At 47.4% G+C, this 24,662-nt stretch overlaps 1 protein-coding gene across 2 annotated transcripts in view; it reads left to right on the forward strand.

Moving 5' to 3' along the window:
• COL4A6 (collagen type IV alpha 6 chain) overlaps nucleotides 1–24,662 on the forward strand; it is a 296,513-nt gene that overhangs the window by 260,142 nt on the left and 11,709 nt on the right. Inside the window, exons 20-38 of one of the 2 annotated variants that reach the window (XM_067023767.1) lie at nucleotides 246–350; nucleotides 2,112–2,272; nucleotides 2,744–2,923; nucleotides 3,457–3,640; nucleotides 6,494–6,547; nucleotides 9,256–9,327; nucleotides 9,744–9,851; nucleotides 10,925–11,146; nucleotides 11,526–11,687; nucleotides 13,347–13,517; nucleotides 14,236–14,379; nucleotides 14,827–14,952; nucleotides 15,390–15,571; nucleotides 17,685–17,748; nucleotides 18,271–18,345; nucleotides 18,860–18,967; nucleotides 19,061–19,168; nucleotides 19,753–19,824; nucleotides 20,144–20,269. In XM_067023767.1, the coding sequence (XP_066879868.1) occupies nucleotides 246–350; nucleotides 2,112–2,272; nucleotides 2,744–2,923; nucleotides 3,457–3,640; nucleotides 6,494–6,547; nucleotides 9,256–9,327; nucleotides 9,744–9,851; nucleotides 10,925–11,146; nucleotides 11,526–11,687; nucleotides 13,347–13,517; nucleotides 14,236–14,379; nucleotides 14,827–14,952; nucleotides 15,390–15,571; nucleotides 17,685–17,748; nucleotides 18,271–18,345; nucleotides 18,860–18,967; nucleotides 19,061–19,168; nucleotides 19,753–19,824; nucleotides 20,144–20,269 (2,424 nt within the window). The remainder of the gene's footprint in view (nucleotides 1–245; nucleotides 351–2,111; nucleotides 2,273–2,743; nucleotides 2,924–3,456; nucleotides 3,641–6,493; nucleotides 6,548–9,255; nucleotides 9,328–9,743; nucleotides 9,852–10,924; nucleotides 11,147–11,525; nucleotides 11,688–13,346; nucleotides 13,518–14,235; nucleotides 14,380–14,826; nucleotides 14,953–15,389; nucleotides 15,572–17,684; nucleotides 17,749–18,270; nucleotides 18,346–18,859; nucleotides 18,968–19,060; nucleotides 19,169–19,752; nucleotides 19,825–20,143; nucleotides 20,270–24,662) is intronic. The other variant, XM_067023768.1, reaches the window with a different exon arrangement.

Raw genomic sequence — 24,662 nt, forward strand, 5'->3', positions numbered from 1 at the left:
CAATGTCTAGTCCAGTGCCTGGAACTTAGTAGACATCCTATAAGTAGTAGTAGTAGAGAGAATTGAGCCAACAGAGTTTGGACTTGCTACAGACTTTGGGTCCTTGTCTTGGATTTTTTGGAGGGAGGGTGTCTCTGCTCTGGTGGTTGAGGCTCAAGGACTCTTGGTGACTGAGCTGCTATGCTGAGTCACATGAGCCCAGGTTCCTGTAAGTTGCCAATCTTTTATGTTTCTTTTTCCTAAAGGTCCAGCATTTGAGACGGGAACTCTACAGAGCACAGAGCCAGGGTTGCCTGGTCTCCGAGGAGAACGAGGTCCGAAAGGAAACCCAGGCCTCAAAGGAATCAAAGGTGATTTTGTCCCCTTAGGTTTCTTTGTTCCCCAAGCTCCCTGGGGAAGGCTCTCTGGGAAGGAGCAAACTAACAGCCTTGGGAACCTGAACAGGACCAATCCTGGATCTTGACTGGAGATGTGATTATACGACTGTTGGAAGTGCTATATTTGGAGCTCTAAGACTGAGGCTGGCGATTGAGGTCACACAGGACAAAGTGGCCCCCGGGCTACTCTTCCTGTCCCCTCTACCTGCAGAAGCTACTCTGCACATTCTGCAGCCCCTCTCAGTTTGCAAGGCCAAGGCAGGAAGTCACTTATGATTACCTTCAGCCTGAAGGAGAGGTCAAGACCTGGAACTCTGAAAAAGCCAACTGGCTCCAGGAAAACAACTCCGGTCTCCACAGATTGACTGAAGGACTGATGATTACCCCAGCCTTTGGCTGCCTTTCACTTTCCATCTTCCTGTTGTCTTTGGGTCACTCCTCCATTTCATACTCTGAGGGGCAGATGCTAAAGTGAAAATAAATCACTTCATTAAGTTCCAGCCCAGGACAGGGTGGAGGAAGAGGTGAAAGTACTGGCTGAAGAAAGGTTTGGGTATACCTTGGGGTTTCAGGTACCTGAGATCTCTCCTATTCTCTCAAGGAATTTACAGCTCTCCTCGACCTCAAACAGAGAGGTTTTAACTCACTCCTCTCCTTTCTCATTGCCTTATCATAAAATGGCACTACCTAAGTATAGGAGCTAGTTCAGAAATTTTTGAAAGCCCCATCTCTAATTTTTAGATCCAGGGAAGATGGTTGAGGGCAAAGGATATTAAATTTCAAGTCTTGACCGAGGAGGTCAACTTTGGCCCTTCCCTGACTCACTGCAGAGCTAGTGTGCTTCTTGATACCATTCTCATAGTTAAATACAGGGCCAACTCTAATGCCTCCCCTCCTATATTCCCATGGGACCAGAAGGTTTTTGTTTTTGTTTTTTTTCTCTCTCTCTCTAAGTCTGGAATAGTGATAGTGATTCTCAAGTTATTCACTGGACATGAGAATCACCTAGGGGAAATTACTACAAAGTAGATCCTTGGATCTGGCTGCCTGAGAGTCTGATTGATTGGACCTGGGGTGAGGCCCAGCAGGCTGCCTTATAAACAAGCATCCCAGGTGACTCATGCAGGAGGTTCATGGATCCCACTCGAGAAATGATTATTTGGAGAACAGGCTGTTCTTTCGGAGTTTCAGGGATTATCGATTTTCTAAAGGTAGGAAGAGGCCCTTCAGGATCTTAGGGAAACTCAGGGTCACCTCTGTTGATCCAAAGTCTCCTTTCCTAGACCATAAGCATGGAAGGTATAAGTGGCTGGGCTATAGTGCTAGTGGCTCCTTGCTATCTCTTCAAAGATGCTTTGCTGAAATCTCTGTCATCAATTTATTTGGCATTTGTCTCTGTGTACAAAAGACAGGGGAAAGACATTTTGGTGAATAGGATGTTCAAGTGGCTTGGATTCCAGACTCTCAGTTCGTTAATATAGGTCAGTGATTCTCAACTCTGGCTACACATTAGACCCACTGATGGCTGGGCTCCACCCCAGAAGATTGAAATCCAAATCACTAGCACAGATGTACTTTAATGGAAAGTGAACCTAGTTCATTCGAGTCTGTTCTCTGCAGGCCTTCTGATTCCCTCCATGGAGTTGTTCAGGTCACAAATTACCACTGGCACGTCTTCCTTCTTCTTAGAAAGATGGCCCACTTAGATTAATGTTGTCTTTTTTTTTCCTCCAGGGGACTCAGGTTTTTGTTCTTGTGATGGTGGTGTCCCAAACATTGGACCACCTGGGGAGCCAGGCCTGCCTGGGCCACCAGGTCTCCTGGGCCTTCCGGGCCTGAAAGGAACGAGAGGAGATCCAGGCTCTGGGGGTGCACAAGGCCCATCAGGGTATCCAGTAAGTCTTACCAAACTTTGGCCCTGAGGGAGCAAATGGGAGCTTTCAAATACCCCTCGCTCCTCGCCAATGACTTTCCTAAAACACATAAAAGAAAGATGGGGATAAAGCAGACCTTCAGGGTTTTGATCCGTAATATGAAGAAGTCTATCTAGGTATCTTGAAAGTCCCTTTCTGCTTTAACCTACCTATGTTCCCTCTCTTCCTCCCTCCCTTCCTTCCACAAAACTATTTACATTTGCCTAGAACTGTGCCAGGCCCTGAAGCCAAGGTTCCCATCCTCAAAGATTTCAAAATTTAGAAAGGGTAAGAAAATAAATGGGCAATTATAATCCAAGATGACGACATAATCCAGTGTCCAGAACTGCACCAAAATGTACCCAAGGACCTGTTTTAGGTCAGACCTATGCGAGGTGCCAGAATCCTATGAAGTCTGCGTCTCCTCATCATTCCCTTCTGTCTTTTTGTCAGGGTGTATTTGGGCCTCGGGGTCTGGCAGGCCCCAAAGGAAGGAAAGGGGAAGCGACTCTCAGTACAGAATCAGGGATGCCAGGAGATCAGGGTGATCCTGGTCCCCAGGGGCTCCCTGGTGAGACAGGAGCCCCAGGCAAGGACGGAATACCAGGTTTACCAGGCCTGCCAGGCTTTCAGGTAAGTCGATTGTTCCCGGGTAAATAGTGCTGTAAATCCTCACACCTGGCTTGGCAGGTGGGCGGGTGGGGAGTATCTGATGGCTACTTCCTGCCTCTGCCACTGACACTTTTGGCTCTGTGCTTTTCCTTTCTGTAAAATAGGAATCTTTTTCTCAGAATGGCTCATTGGCTCACTTGATAAACGCTAGTGACAACTGACCACATCACTTAAAATGTTTCAGCTCCTCAGGAGCTTTCCCTTGCAAGTAATCCAGCTGCTTTCCATGACCCGCCCCCCGCCACCAGAGTTGTCCTTCCCCCTCACCCCCACCAATCTAGAACCTTTTGCATTATCAGATCACTCAGGGTTGACAAGCTTCATTCCCATTAACCCGACTCAGAAGGATTGATTGAAAAACTAGAGTGACAGAGAATTTTAACCAAAAAATAAAGCCCTGCTCATACTGGTTAGGTGTTTCTTTCCTATGGTCAGAGGGCTCTCCAGATAAGTCTCTTAAGTCATGCTTTCATCCTTTCCTATGTGTTGTCTAGGGTGATGGTGGACAGGGCTTCCCAGGTGAGAAGGGGTTACCAGGACTTCCTGGTGAAAAAGGCCGCACTGGTCCAATTGGTCCCCCGGGAATTGGGCTACCAGGATCTTCTGGACCTCGTGGGCTTCCTGGAGATAAAGGAGTACATGGATTCCCAGGGCAACCAGGCCCCCCTGGGATTCCAGGTGAGTCGGGGAATCGGATGGCTTTGGGCTTGGAAACCTGACTCCTTGAGGGTAGATATGACCCAGATGCGTGGAATGTGTCATAAGACGGCTAACTGGAATCACTACTTTCAGTCCTCTTGAGGGTTTTCATGTGGGAAAAGGATCATACTGTGGTACAGTTACACAGAACAATATAGATTTCAGCCCTACTAAGTGAAAAACTTCCTAACAGGGCAGTCTGAAAGTATAACAGAATGGCCTTGGGAGGTTACGAGCTCATAATCCCTGAAAGATTTCAAGCAGAAGCTGGATGACCATTTATTACAAGTGCCATGGAAGTAATGAGTGTAAATTGGACAAGGAAGGCATCCTCTAAGTTGTATGGTAATCTCATCAGTAGGGAAGAACCTTTTCTTAATTCATGAGATCTCAGATTGAGAAGAGACCCTAGTTCTATCTAGTCTGATCTCCATTTCATACCTTAAATCCCTCCCATTTATATAACTTCTCTTTCTACTTGAATTTTAGTAATTATAATGAGTGACAGCCCTGCTTATAGATTAAGGGACTGTGCTATTAACTTGCCTTCTTGCATACAGCTAGAACAGTTCTTCATCCTAACTTCTATGTTTCTACAACTTCTATGCTCCCATTACAGGTACCACACTTCTTGTAGTCGTCTGAAGTTTGAAAACTTGAAACTCATCTCATATTCTTCATTTGCAATGCCTCTTATATTCTTCCCTTCTTCTTCTTGGCATTAAGCTCATTATCTCATGCCTAGCTAAGACCTATATGCTTGTTGGAATAGATGGATGGATGGATGGATGGATGGATGGATGGATGGATGGATGGATGACAACTTCCTGAGTAGTTTTTCATTTCCTACCTCTAGACTTTCCCCACTCATTTCCACTATGAACACTGCTGCCAATTTAATAATCTGTAAAGAGCTGGTTCCATCATGTTACTCCCCTAGTCCAAAGCCACAAACATTCTCTGCTAAATAGAGGATAATGTTCAAACTCTTCAGCCTAGAATTCAGAAGTCTCCAAACAGGGACACAACCAACCTTTCTAACCTGACTTTATCTCATACTCTTCATGATTAAAACAAAACAAAACACTGAGACAACAGTATCTTTCACTGTCCCCATAAATAATATATTCATTTCTAACTCCAAGATTTTGCCCATGTTGCCTTTTGCTTGAATACTCTTCCTCCTTTCTCTATATACTCACATCCCATCCAACTTTCAGGGTTCGATATAGGCCCTAATTCTTCCACTAAGCTTTCTCATGACCCCTATAGTATGGCTTTGCCAGTTAGATTATATATTTCCTTCCATTAATGCTTTTACTTTTTCCAAATGCATTGTAAGCCTCTGGATACTAAGGAAGGTGAGTAATCCTTTTTAGTGTTTCTCAATCTGCCTAGTATAGTACAGTGTTCCACAGGAGACTAATATACATTTACAGAGGAAAGGGCCTTTTCCATAAGCAAAGAGCTTTTTCTTAGACCTATTTCTCCTCTTTCCACCTCATCACCTTGAAGAATTACAAAAAAGAAGACAGATACCAGGTCTTGTAAAATTTTTTTTTTCTTTTAAAATGTATTTTTGTGAATTGGCATAATAAGGATTACAGTACAAGTTAAAAATGGATGATTCAAGATTCTTAAACCCAAGTCAGTATTTCAGTCCAAGTCAGTATCCCTATTAAGGCTGTGAGGAATTTTGTCAAACAAAGCCACTCGGCCTTTTGTTTATTTTTTTATTTTTTTTGCGGTATGCGGGCCTCTTACTGTTGTGGCCTCTCCCATTGCGGAGCACAGGCTGCGGACGCGCAGGCTCAGCGGCCATGGCTCACGGGCCCAGCCGCTCCACGGCATGTGGGATCTTCCCGGACCGGGGCACGAACCCGTGTCTCCTGCATCGGCAGGCAGATTCTCAACCACTGCGCCACCAGGGAAGCCCCACTCGGCCTTTTGTAAGTCCTGGTGTCAGCTATAGCTTTGCTTCCAACTCTGTTCCCAGACACATTATTCATGGTCATTCCACCGCCCTTCTGCCAATTGGGTCTTCATTCTAGTTCAACCCATTTTGCAGCCAACTAGGTTTTAAACTGAGTTATATTAACATGGTGCCTATAAACTTAGATACGCTCAAATCTGGATATTATCGACATTCCAACTGCTTGGAAACAGAAGGAAGCCCACAGGAACATTTCTGTCCCAAACTTCACTAGCCCTGGACGCAGAAATTTCTCAGGAAACTAGTGATCTAGAAAGCTATAGCCTGGGAGATGCCTTATGCAGAAAATGTTCTTGTTGCAATACCAAGACTTTCCCCAAAAAATTCCTTCAATTAAGAGCATTAGCTTTCTTTTTCTCTCTACAGCCACCAAACATAACTCCTCAAACCTAGCTCTCTTTCCACACAATTGTAAGAACACTTAACCTGTGGGCCCTAAACATTTGCATTATGGCTATTACTGTTGCCATGAAAGATGAAGGTGCTGTTCCTACATGTACTCACTCCAACTGGTGGTGGCTCAGGCTAGGACAACTGCATTGCCAGGAAAGGGAATGAAGTCATCAGAAACCTTTCAGCCTAATAGTGTGAATTATTACAAATCCTGGGCAAGGAGACAACTGGCTGTTTCCAAAGAGGCTCTGATCCAGATGCTCCTAGTAATCAATCGCCGTGCTTATCACTGCAGCGGCTACCGTGTCCTTGATCCTGTGTGGATGCCAGCTTTCTCGACTCAGTCCAGGCAGGGAATTTGATTGGTGGGCTACAGACAAGACTTCCCTTGGGCCTCAAGGAACTTCTGCCCTGGCTTAATTTTCTTCTTTACTTGTCTGGTCTAGGTGACTGCTGCTGCAGGGAGAAGGTTGGGCAAGAAGACTTAGACACAGAGGGAGGTGAGAGGTAGTTAGGTCTAGAGGTTCTCAAACACCAATGATGGCAAACCCCCCCCCCCGCCGCCTTCCTTTTTGTTCACTTAATCTCAGACACTCACAGTGGCCTGAGCACCACACTGGAGGCCCGGGCTGGGGAGGGGTGATCCTAAGGCTGGGGTGCAAAGACTCACGCTGACACCGCTGCAAAGTCTCCGTAGCACACCTGTCCTGGGAGGGAGGACAGAGGAAGCGGGCATGCAGTCTCTTCGAGGGGCTGGTCTCCTTCACCGTGCATGTTGATGGCTTGGCTGATCTCTTCCTTGAGCATCTTCATTTATGAACTTAACTGAGGCCATGACTTGCCTTGGGAGGTACCTGGAAGGAGCCACACATGTCTGACATTTATTCATTGGAACCAGAATCAACTGAGGTGTTAGAATCTTGATAACCAGAGGTGCTTTTTTATTCTGAAGAGGAATTTTGTCATTAATGGGGAAACTTCTGAATAACTAGGTCACTTGTTGCACTTACAAAACAGAACAAGGGTAGAGCTGGTTTGTGCTTTGTCGGGGAAAAGGCTCGGAATTCAGGAATGTAAAGTAAAAGAGTCAGATAGCAGTATGACTTGAAGTCCTTACCTTCTCAGCATTTTGACCCTCTGCTTGCAATACACAAATGTGGTGTGTTGTACAGGACTGGTCTGAGGCAAAGGGAAGTATGTCCTTGATTTCCTCTGGGTTCTACTCCTCTTCCCTTTTCTAAGTATTTTTCCTGCCCTGGAACCTTTCCAGATGCCTGTCCTTGTCCCCATCTTCTAAAGATTGTGTTTTGCTCTGGCTATCACAAGTGAAAAGAATCTATGAAACAGATATGATACATTGAAGATAGATGGCTTCATGTTTGGACCTGGCCCAGAGATATTTGTATTTTATCCAGTTTGGTTTTTAAGACATAAAGCAATGGAACTACAATGTTTGACACATTAGAGTCAATCAGCTACTGAAATAGTTGGGGCAGGAGAGTTTTCTGCAGGGTCCCTCTCATGATACCATCTAGCGAGGCAGTTCTTCAGCCAAGTCCAAAGCCGAGCACAGGACTGGCAGCCCTCTCCCCATGAAGCATCTCATCCATCATGAGATGCTTGCTCATAAAGCATATTTCCGCAGTGGGGAAATAGCCCTCCAAAATAGCTCCATCATTTCAACATCTGGCAGGATGGAGATGGGTATGACTACCTATGGAGGAAGATCAGGCTTGTGGCCATCTTTCCACCTGTGAAAATATAACTATAGGAGCCTGAGGTCTAGAAGGCAGAGAGTTGCTGCCCAGGCTACAAAGTAGTGGCGCTAACCTGACTGAGGTAGAATCCAGGGGATGGCCTTGCGGTAGCTCTTCTGAATACTCCCTCCTTAAGTAAGATACTAAAACACTAGTATTCACTGAGCACATACCAGGGTGCCAGGCGCTGCGCTAAGTGCTGTTAACACTATTCCATATAATCCTCACAAGCACCGTATGACGTAAGTAGCTCCAGTTTTACACACGAGGCTCAGAGAGGTTGGGTATCTTGCTTCTACAACTAGTTAGTAGCAGAACTACGATGCAAGCTCAGCTCTGTCTGGCTTCAGAGCCCAACCTCTTAACCAATACATTATACTGTTCAATTCCCAATCTTGATTTAGGACTAGAACAGGTGGGCTGAAATGCCATTAAGCCTTTAAATTGGAAAATGGAAGCGGGACTGGAGGAGGAATGCCAGCCAGTTCAGTAAGCAGTCTGAATCATAGGTTGTATACATATCTTTAAGAGATGCAATTTGTGATTTATTTTACGTACAGGCAAAAGCTATAGCAGTTTATTAGAACTGTGGACTCTGGCTTAAAGTAGATCTCAGGGGATTGTTTTAATGAATAGGCAAGACTGATTTTAATTAGCAATTGTTTATAAATGGCATTTGAAGGAGCCAACTAACAATTTGTTCACTGGTATTTTATTAAACCTCCCCGCTGTGATCTTATAGACTCTTTATTTGCACTATGAGTGAGCAAGGAAGAATTTGCCAGGGGAAGGGCTCTACAGGTCAATTTCAATGTCTTGAATAGTGAAATTGACTACCCCTTCCCCCTGAGTAGCAGAGTTGACAGTTTCAAATGAGGAGTTGAAGGAAGGGTCACTGTCTGCCATGGCCAAGAGAGTGGCCTTCAGTGTTTACCTGGTACAGACATATGGGTCCCTCTGACCAAGGACAATCAACAGGTTTCAGTAGATCTCAAATAACATGTGTCAAAAGAACCCAGTGGTTTGGGAAAAGCCTTATTCCAAGAAAAGAGCAGTCATCTGAACTTGAGGGGTGTTGGCTTCAAACCATCCAATCTAGTGATGTGGGCATAATAATTAACACCAAGCCCGCATCCTAGGGAGGGGCTCCATCTGAAGGCAGGGTGAATAGGCAACTGCCGTTTGCTGCTGCTCCTACACAACAGGAAACTTTGTTAGAATGAGATGTCCTGACTTGGATATTAGGGGCATTCTTATCTGTGAGAAATTGCACTAGGAGTAACTCCCAAGAGCTTCTGATGCTACGATTTTGCTGCATGGGCTCCCAGCTTCTTGGTGGGAAGAATAATTTAGCTGTTCCATTCAATGGAATGGGAGTAAAGGAGCATGCTAGGGGGAAATCGCCCCTGACTCAGGGGGTTCACCACTTGCTTACATGTTACCATTTACAGGTATCACCTTGCCTTGTATTATTCCTGGGCCATACGGTCCATCAGGATTCCCAGGAGCTCCCGGATTCCCAGGTATGGAATGAGGCCAGAAAAAGCCACTGAGCACACTTGTAAGGGCCATGCACCAAAGGAAGCTGAGGCTAGCCTGGTAGCATTTGAGGATCCACATCCCTCCTGAGAGGGCGGCCTTGAGGATTGAGGAAATAGAATGGCTGCTAGAGAGGGCTGTATGGGGAGGTGAGAATAAGAGAGGCTCTCCAAGAGCCTAGAATTTTTTTTTTTTTTCTTTTCGGCCGCACTGCGTAGCTTGTGGGATCTTAGTTCCCCAACCAGGGATCGAACCCACGCCCTCAACAGTGAAAGCACGGAGTCCTAACCACTGGACCACCAGGGAATTCCCGAGACTAGGATTCTTGACTGGACATCACAAATCATAGCTAGCCACACCTACTTTCCTTTCCCCTTACCACTCACATTTGGGTTTTCAGGCCCTAACGGGGCCCGTGGCCTCCCTGGGACTCCAGGCCAGCCTGGATTGCGTGGAAATAAAGGAGAGCCCGGAAGTCCAGGATTGGTTCACCTCCCTGAATTGCCAGGTAAGAAAAGGAGCTTCTCCTCACCTGCTTCTCCTTTTGTGTGAGTGTGTGTTTGGATTGTGGTAGCCATCCACCCACTATAGGAAGTTAGGTCTGTGCTCTGGTGTAAGAGGGATGGTTTTGATTTCATACTCAGGCAAGAGAGCTTAGAGCTATAGAATGCCAGCATCTCAGAGCAATAAGGGCCATTTGTGCTGAGCTTGGCCAACCCCTTCACTTTCAGAGGAGGAAACTGAGGCTCATATGGAAGGTGACTCACCTGAGATCACAAGGTCACTAGTGACAGAGCTAGGACTCTGCTACGTGGTCTGACTGCAAATTCTATGGCAGTTTCCTGGATCAACTAACTCCTTAAAGGTCAGAGAAGGAGATTCAGATGAGTGAGAGGGAAGTTGTTGTATTGCAAAGCCTTCGCTCACACCCTGTCATTCCAACCTGAGCTTCATTGTTCTGCACTGCACCAGTGGTTCTCAAACTGTTCCCTCGGCCAGAAGCGTCAGCATCACCTGGGAACTTGGTAGTAATGCAGTGCCTTGGCGCCATGGTAGAGTTACTGATCAGAAGCTCTGCGGGTGGGCCCCGCAATCTGGCTTTTCCCAAGCACCCCTGCCCCAGGAGACTCTGATGCATGCTCCGTTTCAGAACCATGCCTGCTCTGCAGCCTGGGGCTCGTCTTAGGCCACGTTCCCTCGGGCTGATCAGTGCTGCAGATCCCTCCGCCACCCGAAAGAGGGAGGCGTGACTTGGCAGGAGTTAGACGACTCCACAAGAGACCAGGCCTCTGACAGGAGGTCCCGGGCGTAACCTGTGCTCTTGGGCCACTGTAGGCTCTCCAGGAGCGGGTTGCTGAGCTCTGCCCGCTGAGCTAGAACCTCCTCCAGGGCACACGGGGCAGTCCCTGCCACTGGGCAAGTCTTCCCAGGACCAGAGACTCCTGACCTTTAAGGGAAGCAACACACATTACTAATATGTTAGCTTTTGTAGTAGGGAAAAAAACCTGTGTCAGAGTCCTCTCCCCAAACCTATCACTTCTAAACCTCCATGACCTTTTATTTTTGCCTCTTTACATTTAGGATTTCCTGGACCTCGTGGAGAGAAGGGCTTGCCTGGATTTCCTGGGCTCCCTGGAAAAGATGGCTTGCCTGGGAAGGTTGGCAGTCCTGGCTTACCAGGTCCCAAGGGAGCCCCTGGTGACATCATTGGTGCTGAAAATGGTGCTCCTGGGGAGCAAGGCCTACAGGGACTGCCAGGGGACAGAGGATTTCCTGGAGACTCTGGCCTTACAGGACCCAAGGGTGACTCTCTTTGCCCCACTTATTTGACAGTCCACAGAAAGCCTTTCAGTAACTGCTATACTTGCATGAATACCTGCATGACTCTGGGGTGATGGATTCATTAGGGGCTTGAAATGAAAAGTCATTTCGTTCTGTCCTTCCCTTTGTGGAACTTTTTCTTAAATCACCTGTGTCCATTCTCCTGTCTTAGTAATTCCAGAAGTGTCTATAATCCATAGTCAGATTTCTTGCAGAGCCTGTGATTAGCAACAAGGCTGGAGCTGACAAGACAGTGGCATGTGGGGTGCATCCTGGACAGGCTCTTCCTCTGGAAGTTGGTTTGGTAATCGGTCCCTGCTATCAGTCCAGGCTGTAATTGTCTGGCCCTTCCTTTCCTTAGGTTTGCTTGGGAAGTCGGGCTTGCTCGGCCCCAAAGGTGAGCGGGGCAGCCCTGGAATACCAGGCCGCGCAGGACAGCCAGGCCCCCAGGGGTCTGGTGGTCTATTCGGCATCAAGGGCAAACCCGGGCTCCCAGGAGCACCAGGCTTTCCAGGCACTTCAGGTAGGTCCTTCGGAGGAGGAGCCCCATCTTGACAGACTTCAGCTAAGCCCTCCCCTCCTCCCCCACCCCCCCGCCTCCGCCCAGCCCGGCGCCCTGAGGGACAGTAGCAGCAGTGTGACAGGGTCAGAGTTGAGAAGGAGACTGACTTTCCTAACCTCTCAAGTTTCACATCTCAAGTCACCCTCACAGTGCCAAGCCCACCCGATTGCTGCAGTTTAGCCTCCAAAACGTGACCCCAAAATATGATCATTCCCCGCCCCTCCCCCATGGCCTCAGTCCCCCTTTTCAGGCTCAGCCTCCCTCCTGCCTTCCTGTCCTCCTTGTGCAGGTGGGCCTCGGCCCTCTCCACCGCCCGCACTGGGGCCGAGCGAGGAGCTCGGGCAGAGAGGCTGACCACCGTGCTGGCGGCCTGCCTCTCGGGCCAGCAGGCCTCTGAGGACCCAGGGCCAAAGTGTCTTTCACTCCACAGCGGGGCCTGACAGCCCCTGGTTCCAGCCTCCTGTTTGCAGCTTGCCTTTTTCTCACACCCCCCTCCTCACCCTGCTGTCCGCCCCGACTCCCAGCCACGTGACTGAAGTTGAGTTTTCGCAGAGCCACTAATATCTTTTTTATCCCCTTTGTCCTTATGTGTTTCTGGGGTCTTCACATAGGCTGTCCAGGTGAGAAAACAGCACACAAGCTCACAGACTAACACTCCCACTAGCTTGGCCTCTTGGGGAATTATCTTACTATACACTATAACCTGGCAAGGCCAGGGGTCCCTGAACTCATGCTGTGGGGTTGGCCCCCATTGAATTTCCTTCCCTTGTTGTGGAATCCCCTTCACAGCCTCCCATTAGAATCCTGGGGCTCGCAGCTACTCGATGCTTTTCAATCCATAGAAGGCCAAGTCAGCCATTCATTTAGGTCCTTGGGGGCCCAAATACCTCTGTCGTCACTGATTTAATCCTTTGGTTTTTTAATTTCCTTGCTTTGTACCTGAACATTCCACTTTGGCAGCAGCTCAGGAGGTTAATCCCATTGAGCAATTTAAAGCCTGGTGAAAGAAGTTTCAGAATACCTAGGATACCAGATGGACCTTGGGGATTTCTACAGTACTTGGCACTAGGGGGTCTTTCAACCCTAATGCCAAGGAACTGGCTGACTTAACTGCTTGCATGAGGGATTAAAAGGGCAGCCCCGTGTCCATGACTCCCTGGGAGGCTGAAACAATGGCTTGGCTTTAACCTCTACTTCACCGATTGGCTCAGGAAACAGCCATTGTGGAGTGATTCAAACTGGAAGTACCAGGAAACTAGAGTCCAGTTGCCACCCTGGCTTCCCAGAGCTCCATTCAGAGGCTGAAGTGTGAACCACATTCATGAAGGGGGAAGAGTTATCATCAGAAGGGGTTTGCTCCCCCTCCCTCCCCGCCCCCGCCAGCTACAGTGCCATGTTGAAAGAAGTCGCCATTGGCGGGGCGCCCTGGGTGGTAGGTGCTAATGCTTCAGCCAACTAAGAACTCTGCCTGTTAGCAGCCTGCCTAAGCCATTGTTAAAGGGCAGTTTATAAACGCCAACAAGCCAACCAACCAGAAGCCATGGGAATGGGCAGTGGCCCAGATCTGGACCCCGAGTCTCACTTGATGGCTGTCTTGTGTTCTCTCCTGTACTGATTCAGGACATCCTGGAAAGAAAGGTCCAAGAGGGGATATAGGTCCCCCTGCATCAGCTGGAAAGAGAGGCCTGTCTGGGCTGAAAGGCCTTCCGGGATCTCCAGGGCTAATTGGCTTCCTGGGGAACTCCGGCTTGCCAGGGGCCACTGGACTGCCAGGCCTGCCAGGTCCGAAGGGTAAGTGAAGGTATCAGGAAGGCACCAGTGGGGGACAAAAAGGAGCTGCCATGCTGCCCAGCTCGCCCCCTCCCTCCTCACTGCCTGGGAAAGGGGAATGGGGAGGGAGGTGGGCAGGGCTTTTTCGGCAAGATAGTTGGACAAGGCTAGTGCTAAAGGAGGAACCGCACCCGAGGTGAGTCACCTTCCCTGCCTGCTGGGTGGACCACTGGGCTGAATAGCATGGGCAGGGAGCCCAAGACAGGAACAGCCGCATCAAGGTTACTCATCTGCACAACTTCTACCATAGAGCTTGATAGCTCTCAACTCCTGTGACTGTCCTGTTAGACACCAGAAGTTGGGCAGGGGTGGGAAAGTGACTGGTCCAAGGTCACACAACCGGTTAGCAACAGCACCAGGCTAGAGCTCATCTCCCTGCCTCCTGGCCATGGGCTTTTTTTTTTCCTCCTGTGCCAAACATGAGCTCTAACTTGGCAAGTCATAAGAGAGGTACCCACCTCTTCTTTCCTTTCTGGTGCTTAGTACAATGTCCCTGTTCAGGGAAGTAGCATAACATGTACTAAGAGCTTGGGCTTTGGGGTTAGAGAAACTTGGGTTTGAATCCCTTCTCTGCAACTTCCTAGCTGTGTGACTTTGGGTGAGTTAATTAACGTCTCTGAGCTTCTATTTTCTTATATGTCAAACAGGGATAATAATAGAAGTTCTTGTTTCTCAACAGGTGAGAAGGGGTCTGTTGGACTGATAGGTTTTCCAGGGATTCCAGGTCTCCCTGGTATTCCTGGTGCAAGTGGATTAAAGGGAATTCCTGGGTCGGCGGGAAGAGTTGGACCATCTGGACAGGCTGGTAGCCCTGGTGAAAAAGGTGAGCTGGGGAATCGAATTCTGGAACTGCCACCATGGTTTCCCAGGGTACATTTTGTTTATCAACTTTGTCGTTCATGTGGCTTATACCAACCCTGTGTTAGATAATAAGATTTGAGGTTTCTGAATGAAGTCCTTTTAAACCAAAAGACCTAATCACTCTGAGTTACTACTGCGTGTTAGAGGCCTGGACACACATTCCCGATGCTCAATGGAGAAGGGTTTTGAGTAGGGTCTAAAGGTGCGGGTGGACCTTGAGCTTGTCGAAGGAGGGAGAGGACGTGCACATTAATGCAGAGTTGGGGAAACAGGGGCGGGGAAGAAGGTGGAAGAGCCCAGAAAGGGGTCCTGCGGTGGGGCGGGCAGAGCTGATATGAGCGGTCAGCCCGTGCCTGACCTCACGTCTAAGCTCCCGCTCACACGGCTCTCATGATCTCCATCCCTGCAGGAGACAGAGGCGACCCGGGGCCAGTCGGAGTACCCAGCCCCAGACTTCCCGTGCTGAACCTCCACCTCACAGGAGACAAAGGCTCTCAGGGCTCAGCTGGATCCGTCGGATTTCCTGGGCCCAGAGGTGCTGGGGCAGGGAATGGGCAGGAGAAATGCCCAAGACAGTTTGTATGACCAAATTCAACTTCTTTCCTGAGAAAAGGCCCCACAGAACAAGAACCCCCAGAGCAGGAGTATGGGTGGCAGCTGGGGATCCACGGAGGCTGCGTTCCCTGGGCCTGAGGGGGGCCTAGACTGTGAGCCTGCCAATTTTCATTGCCACTGTGGAACTCCGTTTTTGAACCACGGGCGGCTGTATCCCTGGAAGGGCCTGGCAGACAGGGGGGATGGACACTGAGTGGCTTTCCCAGTGACGCACCTCCCTCCATCCCCACTCCTCCCCCTAAGCTAACCGTCCCCAAGCTTGCACTTTGGCCGCCTTTGACCCAGGGCACCTGCACCTTGGAGAGCAGATTTTCTCTTGCCTAGAGTCTTTCCCCAAGACTTTTGCTTCTTTCCCAGGTGACAAAGGTGAGGCTGGCCGCCCCGGGCCACCAGGCTTGCCTGGAGCTCCTGGCTTCCCCAGCGTCGTCAAGGGACTTAGTGGGAGACCAGGCCCCCCTGGCTCCACAGGACTACGGGGCTTACCCGGCCTGAAGGGGTCCCCTGGAATCACAGGTTTCCCGGGAATACCAGGAGAAAGTGTGAGTCTGCCCACATCTTTATCTCCCCCGCCAGGGAACGGCCTCCATAGCAGGGGGATGTGTTCCTATTCCTCACGTTTCTGATCCCAGCCCACTTCCCAGCCCCCTTGCCCAGCTCACCCCAGACAAGGCCCCTCCTTGAGTCTGCTAGGTCTTCTCACCCTTTTCCAAACATCCCCTCTTCCTTCCGGGGCCTTTGTTCACGCCATCTTCCCCCACGTGGCAGAGCATCCTCCTCGAAATTGTTGACTACCTGCCTGTCCTTCAGGCCCCCCAGCCCAGGCACCCGCCCCTCCAGGAGTCCCTGAGCTCCCACCCTGCTGGTACCCTACCCTTCTCACTGCTTACACTTATCCTAGTTGGTTCTGTGTGGGCCTGATTTCCTCAACGAGACTGTTAGGACTTGAGAACAACAACCGCCTTGCATGCTTTTTGGTCTGCACCCCACCGCCAGCATCCCACGTTGAGTTTACGACAGCAGAAGAATTCGGTACAGACCATTTGATGTTTTCATTTCAGAAAGGTCTTTGCCAGTTGTTGCCTCTTGTGGAGACAACAAAGAAGCAAAACCAGTTTCTCTGGGTTCTTAAAAGTTTGGGTGGTAGAGTAGGCTTAGCAATGAGAAGACGTAGGCTTGAATCTCAGCTCCGTCACTCATTAGCTCTGTGATTTTGTGCGTATCGCTTAACTTGCCGGAGCCTCGCTTTTCTCGTCTGTTAAAAATGGTAATAATTTTCAAACCTTCTTCAGACCATAGTGAGGGTTAAGTGAGCTGATGTGTGTAAAGCAGTTACGTTGTATTTGGCACATGGTAGGCTCTGAATAAATAGTAGCAATTATGGTAGTAGTATTGAAGGGACTAAATAAACTGGATCACAGGACACCTGTGTTCCCTACAGACAAAGTCCCTGTCCTTTAAAAGCGTCAGTCCAGCTTGTGGAGAGATAAACACAATTGCAAAAGAAACAATTCTCAACCTGCTACTTACGCACTAGGAAGGATGGAATCAAAGTGGGACAGCGTTCTGGGAGGGGTCCCAGCATAAGCAGAGGCTCAGGAGGAGTAGATATGGCAAATACGTAGAAAAGGCCAGGTGAACGCAGGGGGTGGCCTGGGTCGTGGTCCGGTGACCAGCGTAACCCAAGTTGGACTCCTACCCAAGGCACTAGGTAGCATATGTCCTTACTGGGAACATCTCAAATGAATCAAAACCATACCAGATGCCAGGGGAAGAAGTGTACCAATGGCAGCTGACACGCCCATTTCCCAGACTCAGATAAGTGTATTGGACATTAGCCAGTGAAGGCAGTTTTTCTTGTGAAAATCATGGAAATATTAGCCCAAATTCAGACTCCAGTACCTGTACCCATACAGCCCACTACCTGGTGGCAGAAAGACTCTGGTCCTTGTGGAACCCACGGCAGAGAACTATAGCCCTACGTTGGTGAGGCCACGCTTGTTCTCATGCATAATGGCTCCAGAGCTTTGGCGTGGGCAGTGATAGCCAACTGTACGCAGAGCAGATCTAATGCCTGGCCTGACTGTTAGGTTTTGTATTTTCTAAGAGACTTGCTAGAACATTCACACCTTGATTTCCCAAGATACCAATTTTTTTTTTTTTTTTTTTTTTTTTTTTTTTTTTTTTGCGGTACGTGGGCCTCTCACTGTTGTGGCCTCTCCCATTGCGGAGCACAGGCTCTGGACGCGCAGGCTCAGCGGCCATGGCTCGCGAGCCCAGCCGCTCCGCGGCACGTGGGATCTTCCCGGACCGGGGCACGAACCCGTGTCCCCTGCATCGGCAGGCGGACTCTCAATCACTGCTCCACCAGGGAAGCCCCCGCAAGATACCAATTTTGATACGCATTGGGAAGTTATGAATGACAAGACCAGGATTAATCTGCAGATCGAATCCCTCCCCTATAACCCATAAATACGCATTTTCGCCCCCTTGCTCATCACTTTCCCCTCTGCAGGATGCCCCCCACCTGTCTGCCCCTGCCACAGACTATTCGATGGACATCTCTCCAGCAGTGGCTCAGGGAAGGGAGGGGGAAGAGAGAGTGGGAGGCCCTGAGCGCTGGGCAGAAATACTGACTCCCGTCTTGCTTTGAAGGGTTCACAGGGTCTCAATGGAGCTCCTGGGCTCCCAGGAGCATCTGGTCTCCCAGGTTTAAAAGGTAAGGAGCATTTTCCCCTTTAATGCGTTTTTCCAGAACAAGGTGGATTTCTAACAGGCCCAGGGTTCTCCTTGGGGAAGACATTGTGTTTCGAAGAAAAGGAATTGATTTACATTTCCCCTTTGGCTGAACCCCCTTTGCAGTCTTTGTTCCTCAAAGATACGCGACAAACAGTGGTTTGACCCAGCTGCCTTCCAGACTCAGCAGCAAAGGAGAACCTCAACTCTAGACAGTCTCCTCTTCTGGTGATGTTTTAGGGCCCCTCCTCTCATCTTCTCTGCTCATACTGAGCCTAGTGATATGTTTCCCAATGGAGATATGCTGCATGTAGCAGCATTTCATGCCAGTAGTCTGCTAGCATCCCAGCCCTTCATTGGGGCATAAAAGCATAACATTTTACCCGGTGGGTAACTGTGTCAAGGAGCCTCCCTGGCTATGATTTGTTTCCCTCAAAAGATCTATGTGCTGCAAATCGAGCTGTAGCTTCTCCTGACCACTTGAACAATGTCTTGATATCCCCAGGAGATCAAGGCCAGACACTTGGAATTTCTGGTAGCCCAGGACCCAAGGGACAACCTGGGGAGCCTGGTTTCAAAGGTAAGGCTGCTGTACTTTTGTCTCCCATGTCTCACAGACTCCTCAAAACTGAGGATCGGAAGGAATTTTGGAGGCCAACCCCAAGTTCTGCAACTTCTATACAGTGCAGAAAAATTCCTACCTGACATGTATCCACTCAAAGGCAGTCAACAGTTTTCCCAAGCAAACCAGCCTACTTTTCCTTCAAGACTCACAGACTTACGGGATAAGTCTAAGACCTTTAAGATAATGGTGTCCACCCCCTTCATTGTTAGTTAAACTAAATACTTCGTGAACATTTCCACCCATTGCTCCTACTGCTGGGAACACTCAGAACAAGTGTACTTACTTTTCAATTGGGAAGCATCTTTCAGATCTGAAGACAGCTGTCACAATCCCTTTCAGAGTATCTTTGTTGGATCCAGCTCCCATGGCAACTCAAAGTGGCTTCACCTTCCTGCTCCCCCTCTCCCATGGAGGAACACACTGCCTGAACGGTGGCCTGATCACTCAGCATTTTTTCTTGATTTTGTAGGTGTGAAAGGAAAAGATGGACCAGTTGGTGATGTGGGTTTCCCAGGAAACAAAGGTGAAGATGGGAAAGTTGGTATTTCTGGAGATGTTGGCCTTCCTGCCTCCCCAGGTACCATGACACGTAACAACTTTACTCTGAAAAAGTTCAGATCAGCTTCAAGTCACAACCCCTTCTGAACTTCTGCCTTGTTTTCACTTTTAGGACTCCCCGGGGTCGCAGGCATGAGAGGAAATCCAGGACTTCCAGGTTCTTCAGGCCACCCAGGGGCAGCTGGGCCCCTGGGACCCTCTGGCCTAATAGGAACCAAAGGTATGAGAGTTGGGAGTAGGCAGTGGGGAAAAGGGTCCTTTCCTCAAAAAAAAAGGATGGCAACTACTTTTTCTTAGGCAACCCTAGCTGGGATTAAGCCGTATCCAGGGGAGTCATTGACTGGGTTTCATGAGGGATAACAGGAAAGGAGGAAGAAGAAGAAGAAAGGAGTGCAGACATGAATGGGAAGAGGAGAACATGGGATCCATGGAGAGCAGAGTTGGGAAGGAAGGTCGTTGCCCTGGCATATGTAGCCTTTTCCTGACTTAGAGATTGGGCAGCAAGTCTCTGGGAGCTGGCAACTCAAGGTCTTGGCATTGCCACTCTGATTTCTTCTTGAAGATACCTCATTATCTACCACCCTGCTCTTAAGCTATATTGGTATCTAATAAGAGGCAGGAAGACTTAGGGTTGAGGGTGGAGAGTAGGTGTGGTCCAGTCTCCCTTAGGGCATTAAATAATTCTTCAAGAGAGACCATGACCTTTGAAATGAGGACTTTGCAGTGCCCCTGGGGGCAGGACCTTTTGCTGACCCTTCATGATTCATAGTTGCTAGAGCCATTTCTGATATTCTCTCCCCTCAGGTTTCCCTGGACTTCCTGGTTTACATGGACTGAATGGGCTACCAGGAACCAAGGGAACCCATGGAACTCCAGGTAAGTAAGACCCTCAAAGGCAAAGAGGAGAGCACTCGCTCTTCCAGAAGCCTGACAGAGGCTGGCCTTGAGTTCTTGGCTGCGGTGTGTCCCATATCCTTAGACTCCTAGGTCTCCTTGCCAGCCCCCAATTTGGAATGACTTGATGTGGGGAAGAAGGAGGATGGGGTTCGTCCTTCTACCCGAATGAGCTCTCCTTCCTGTCATTTCAATCCTCAGCCTCTGGTGTCTGTCAAGCAGGCCCCCTGCAAGTGAGCTAGGCACAAAGGTCTCACCCTCACTGATTTCTGTCCCTGCATCTCTCTGCATCTCCTCCTAGGACCTAGTATAACCGGTGTGCCTGGGCCAGCTGGCCTGCCTGGTCCCAAAGGAGAAAAAGGTTCTCCAGGAATTGGCATCGGAGCCCCAGGAAAGCCAGGAGTGAGAGGACCAAAAGGTAGCCGAGGTAAGTGAGCCCAAGTCAGGCTTGGCTGGGCAGCCAGGGTTGGGTTTCCTCAGGGCCACGTGGCTCACAGGGATGAGCAGTGCATGTCTTTGCATCTCTGGGAGTCTCAGAACCCAGTGGAACTGACTACCGACAAAAAGAGGGTAGGCTACACTTAGGGCTTTCCTGGGAAGGGGTGTCAGAGAGCAGTTCAGTGAGTCCCCCCCCACAGCCTCCAGGTTCCCTCCCACTCTCCCTTATTAACCTCAGGTTTTCTCTTTCTCACTTTGCCACAGCCTGGGTTTAATGGTCCTGAGGGACTGTGCTTGTCCACATAGTGAGAGGTTTCCCAGAAGTTCCTTGGTGTCCAGTGCGGTTGGCAGTCCCAGGGCCCTGGGACGACAGTGTGGCTGCTGGAAGGAGCCCAAGTCTAAGAGGATAAATGTCTCCCTAGGACAGGCACACAGCAAGCACTTGATTAGGATTTACTAGGTTTACTAGAAATCCGGTTTCGTCTTAATCTCGGCCCCTGATTCATCACATAGTCTGAAGTCCCTTTCTGAGCCTCCATTTCCCCACTTCTCAAATAGTGTGAATGAATTCTGACTTGTTACCTCTCCTTAGAAATGTTCTGGAGACCCACTCAACGTAGAAAAAGAAATGAATTTAGTGTAGTATCACAGCTAAGAGTATGGACTCTGAAGTCAGACTGCTGGATTCAAATCCCAGCTCTCCCTCTCACTAGCTACATGACCTTGAACAAGGAAGTTACGTGCTCCTCCATCCCAAAGGAACGTGGGTTTCCTTTTCCATAAAAGGTGAATAAGAGAATCTACCCCGTAGGTTTGGTGAGGAATCAATGAGGAGTGATGTAATGTATATGGAATCACTTAGCACAGTGCATGGCAGATAGTAGTTGGTCAAGAAACACTGGCCATTCTACCATCACATGTTACCTGGGGAAATCATGTTTTCAAAATGTTCTTTTCCTTATAGTTCTGGGACTGATGTCCCACCACATTATTTTATGTGTTTATGTGCATGTGTGTGTAGGTTTTCCAGGAACTATATTCATGCATTAATTCATTTCCAGCTGCATTTTATATTGGGGCATCTGCTGTCTCTGTGTTTACTCTTTCCTTTGTCTGGACCAACCTGTAATTTTCTGAAAGCCAGCAGCTTCTTCAGAGTGAGGCCTCCAACAGGGTCTGAGCCTGTAGGGAGGTTGTGTGGCTTCTTTGGCAGGAGATAGAGAAGAAGGGTCCTGGGTGGAAGCAGAGGCATGATGCCTGTTCTGTTTTTAAACCTTGACTATGAGTTCCTGGTCATTAAATAATTCATTGCCTTTGGCTATCTGAGGTAATAAAATCACAATTACACATGCAGTAAACAGCACATGTCAAGGTGGATACATTTCAGGCACATAATGGAGAGGGGGAAGAAAAGGAAGTTGCAGAGGAATACATTTGGTATGACTCCAACCAATATGCTATTGAGGGATACAAATATGCATGGTCAAACTGTGATGGAAAGGGAATGATGAACACAAACTTCAAGAGTGGTTGCCTCTGGGAGGGAGGGAAGGTGGTGGAATCTGTGAAGGGCATGCAAAGAAATACAAAGGTATCGCTATCTTCTTTTCCTTAAATTGGGTGGTTGGAACACAGATGTTCATTGTATCTGGATGATTTTTTAACATATGATTTATAAATATTCTTCTGTTTTTCTCAATATCTAATTAAAACAATTTGTTTTAAAATAATATAGGAAATCCCCAACAGGAACCGAATCTCTGAATTGATTATAGAAATCAGTGTGCGATGAAGATTTACCCCCAAGAAAATTTCCTAGGAGCAATCCCTGTCCCTACAATACCTTCATCTAAATATCATTAAATTAGGGCAAACATTTTCATATTTGCACTAAATATTGAGAGGCTACATTCGTATATTGGAGGTTTTTTTTTTTAGGGCTCTGACAATGGAATGAGTGGGAAAACATACCATCTTGCATTTTCATGTGATCATTTACAATGTCTCATTCCTTCTACCCACAACCAGTCCCTCCCATCAGGAAACTTGCACAAGCCTCTTAGACAGCCTCATCCACAAGAGGGCAAAGAGCAGAAGCAAGAAGAACTACAATCCTGCAGCCTGTGGAACAAAAACCACATTCACAGAAAGATAGACAAGATGAAAAGGCAGAGGGCTATGCACCAGATGAAGGAACAAGATAAAACCCCAGAAAAACAACTAAACGACATGGAGATAAGTAACCTTCCAGAAAACGAATTCAGAATAATGATAGTGAAGATGATCCAGGACCTCAGAAAAAGAATGGAGGCAAAGATCGAGAAGATGCAAGAACTATTTACCAAAGACTTAGAAGAATTAAAGAACAAACAAACAGAGATGAACAATACAATAACTGAAATGAAAACTACACTAGAAGGAATCAAAAGCAGAATAACTGAGGCAGAAGAACGGATAAGTGACCTGGAAGACAGAATGGTGGAATTCACTGCTGCAGAACAGAATAAAGAAAAAAGAATGAAAAGAAATGAAGACAGCCTAAGAGACCTCTGGGACAACATTAAACGCAACAACATTCACATTATATGAGTCCCAGAAGGAGAAGAGAGAGAAAGGACCTGAGAAAATATTTGAAGAGTTTGTAGTCAAAAACGTCCCTAACATAGGAAAGGTAATAGCCACCCAAGTCCAGGAAGCGCAGCAAGTCCCATACAGGATAAACCCAAGGAGAAACATGCTGAGACACATAGTAATCAAATTGGCAAAAATTAAAGACAAAGAAAAATTATTGAAAGCAGCAAGGGAAAAATGACAAATAACATACAGGGGAACTCCCATATGGTTAACAGCTGATTTCTCAGCAGAAACTCTACAAGCCAGAAGGGAGTGGCATGATATACTTAAAGTGATGGAAGGGAAGAACCTACAACTAAGATAACTCTACCCAGCAAGAATCTCATTCAGATTCGATAGAGAAATCAAAAGCTTTACAGACAAGCAAAAGCTAAGAGAATTCAGCACCACCAAACCAGCTCTACAACAAATGCTAAAGGAACTTCTCTAAGTGGGAAACACAAGAGAAGAAAAGGACCTACAAAAACAAACCCAAAACAATTAAGAAAATGGTCATACAAACATACATATCGATAATTACCTTAAACGTGAATGGATTAAATGCTCCAACCAAAAGACACAGGCTTGCTGAATGGATACAAAAACAAGACCCATATGTATGCTGTCTACAAGAGACCCACTTCAGACCTAGGGACACATACAGACTGAAAGTGAGGGGATGGAAAAAATATTCCATGCAAATGGAAATCAAAAGAAAGCTGGAGTAGCAATATTCATATCAGATAAAATAGACTTTAAAATAAAGAATGTTACAAGAGACAAGGAAGGACCCTACATAATGATCAAGGGATCAATCCAAGAAGAAGATATAACAATTACAAATATATATGCACCAACATAGGAGAACCTCAATACATAAGGCAACTGCTAACAGCTATAAAACAGGAAATGGACAGTAACACAATAATAGTGGGGGACTTTAACACCTCATTTACACCAATGGACAGATCGTCCAAAATGAAAATAAATAAGGAAACACAAGCTTTAAATGACACAATAGACCAAATAGATTTAATTGATATTTATAGGACATTCCATCCAAAAACAGCAGATTACACTTTCTTCTCAACTGCACACGGAACATTCTCCAGGATAGATCACATCTTGGGTCACAAATCAAGCCTCAGTAAATTTAAGAAAATTGAAATCATATCAGGCATCTTTTCTGACCACAACGCTATGAGATTAGAAATCAATTACAGGGAAAGAAAAATGTAAAAAACACAAACACATGGAGGCTAAACAATACGTTACTAAATAACCAAGAGATCACTGAAGAAATCAAAGAGGAAATCAATAAATACCTAGAGACAAATGACAATGAAAACACGACAATCCAAAACCTATGGGAGGCAGCATAAGCAGTTCTAAGAGGGGTTATAGCTATACAAGCCTACCTCAAGAAACAAGAAAAATCTCAAATAAACAATCTAACCTTACACCTGAAGGAGCTAGAGAAAGAAGAACAAACAAAACCCAAAGTTAGCAGATGGAAAGAAATCATAAAGATCAGAGCAGAAATAAATGAAATAGAAACAAAGAAAACAATAGCAAAGATCAATAGAACTAAAAGCTGGTTCTTTGAGAAGATAAACAAAATTGATAAACCATTAGACAGACACATCAAGAAAAAGAGGGAGAGGACTCAAATCAATAATATTAGAAATGAAAAAGAAGAAGTTACAACAGACACCGCAGAAATACAAAGCATCCTGAGAGACTACTACCAGCAACTGTATGCCAATAAA

The sequence above is a fragment of the Kogia breviceps genome, chromosome X (assembly GCF_026419965.1).
Source record: "Kogia breviceps isolate mKogBre1 chromosome X, mKogBre1 haplotype 1, whole genome shotgun sequence".
Taxonomy (NCBI): domain Eukaryota; kingdom Metazoa; phylum Chordata; class Mammalia; order Artiodactyla; family Physeteridae; genus Kogia; species Kogia breviceps.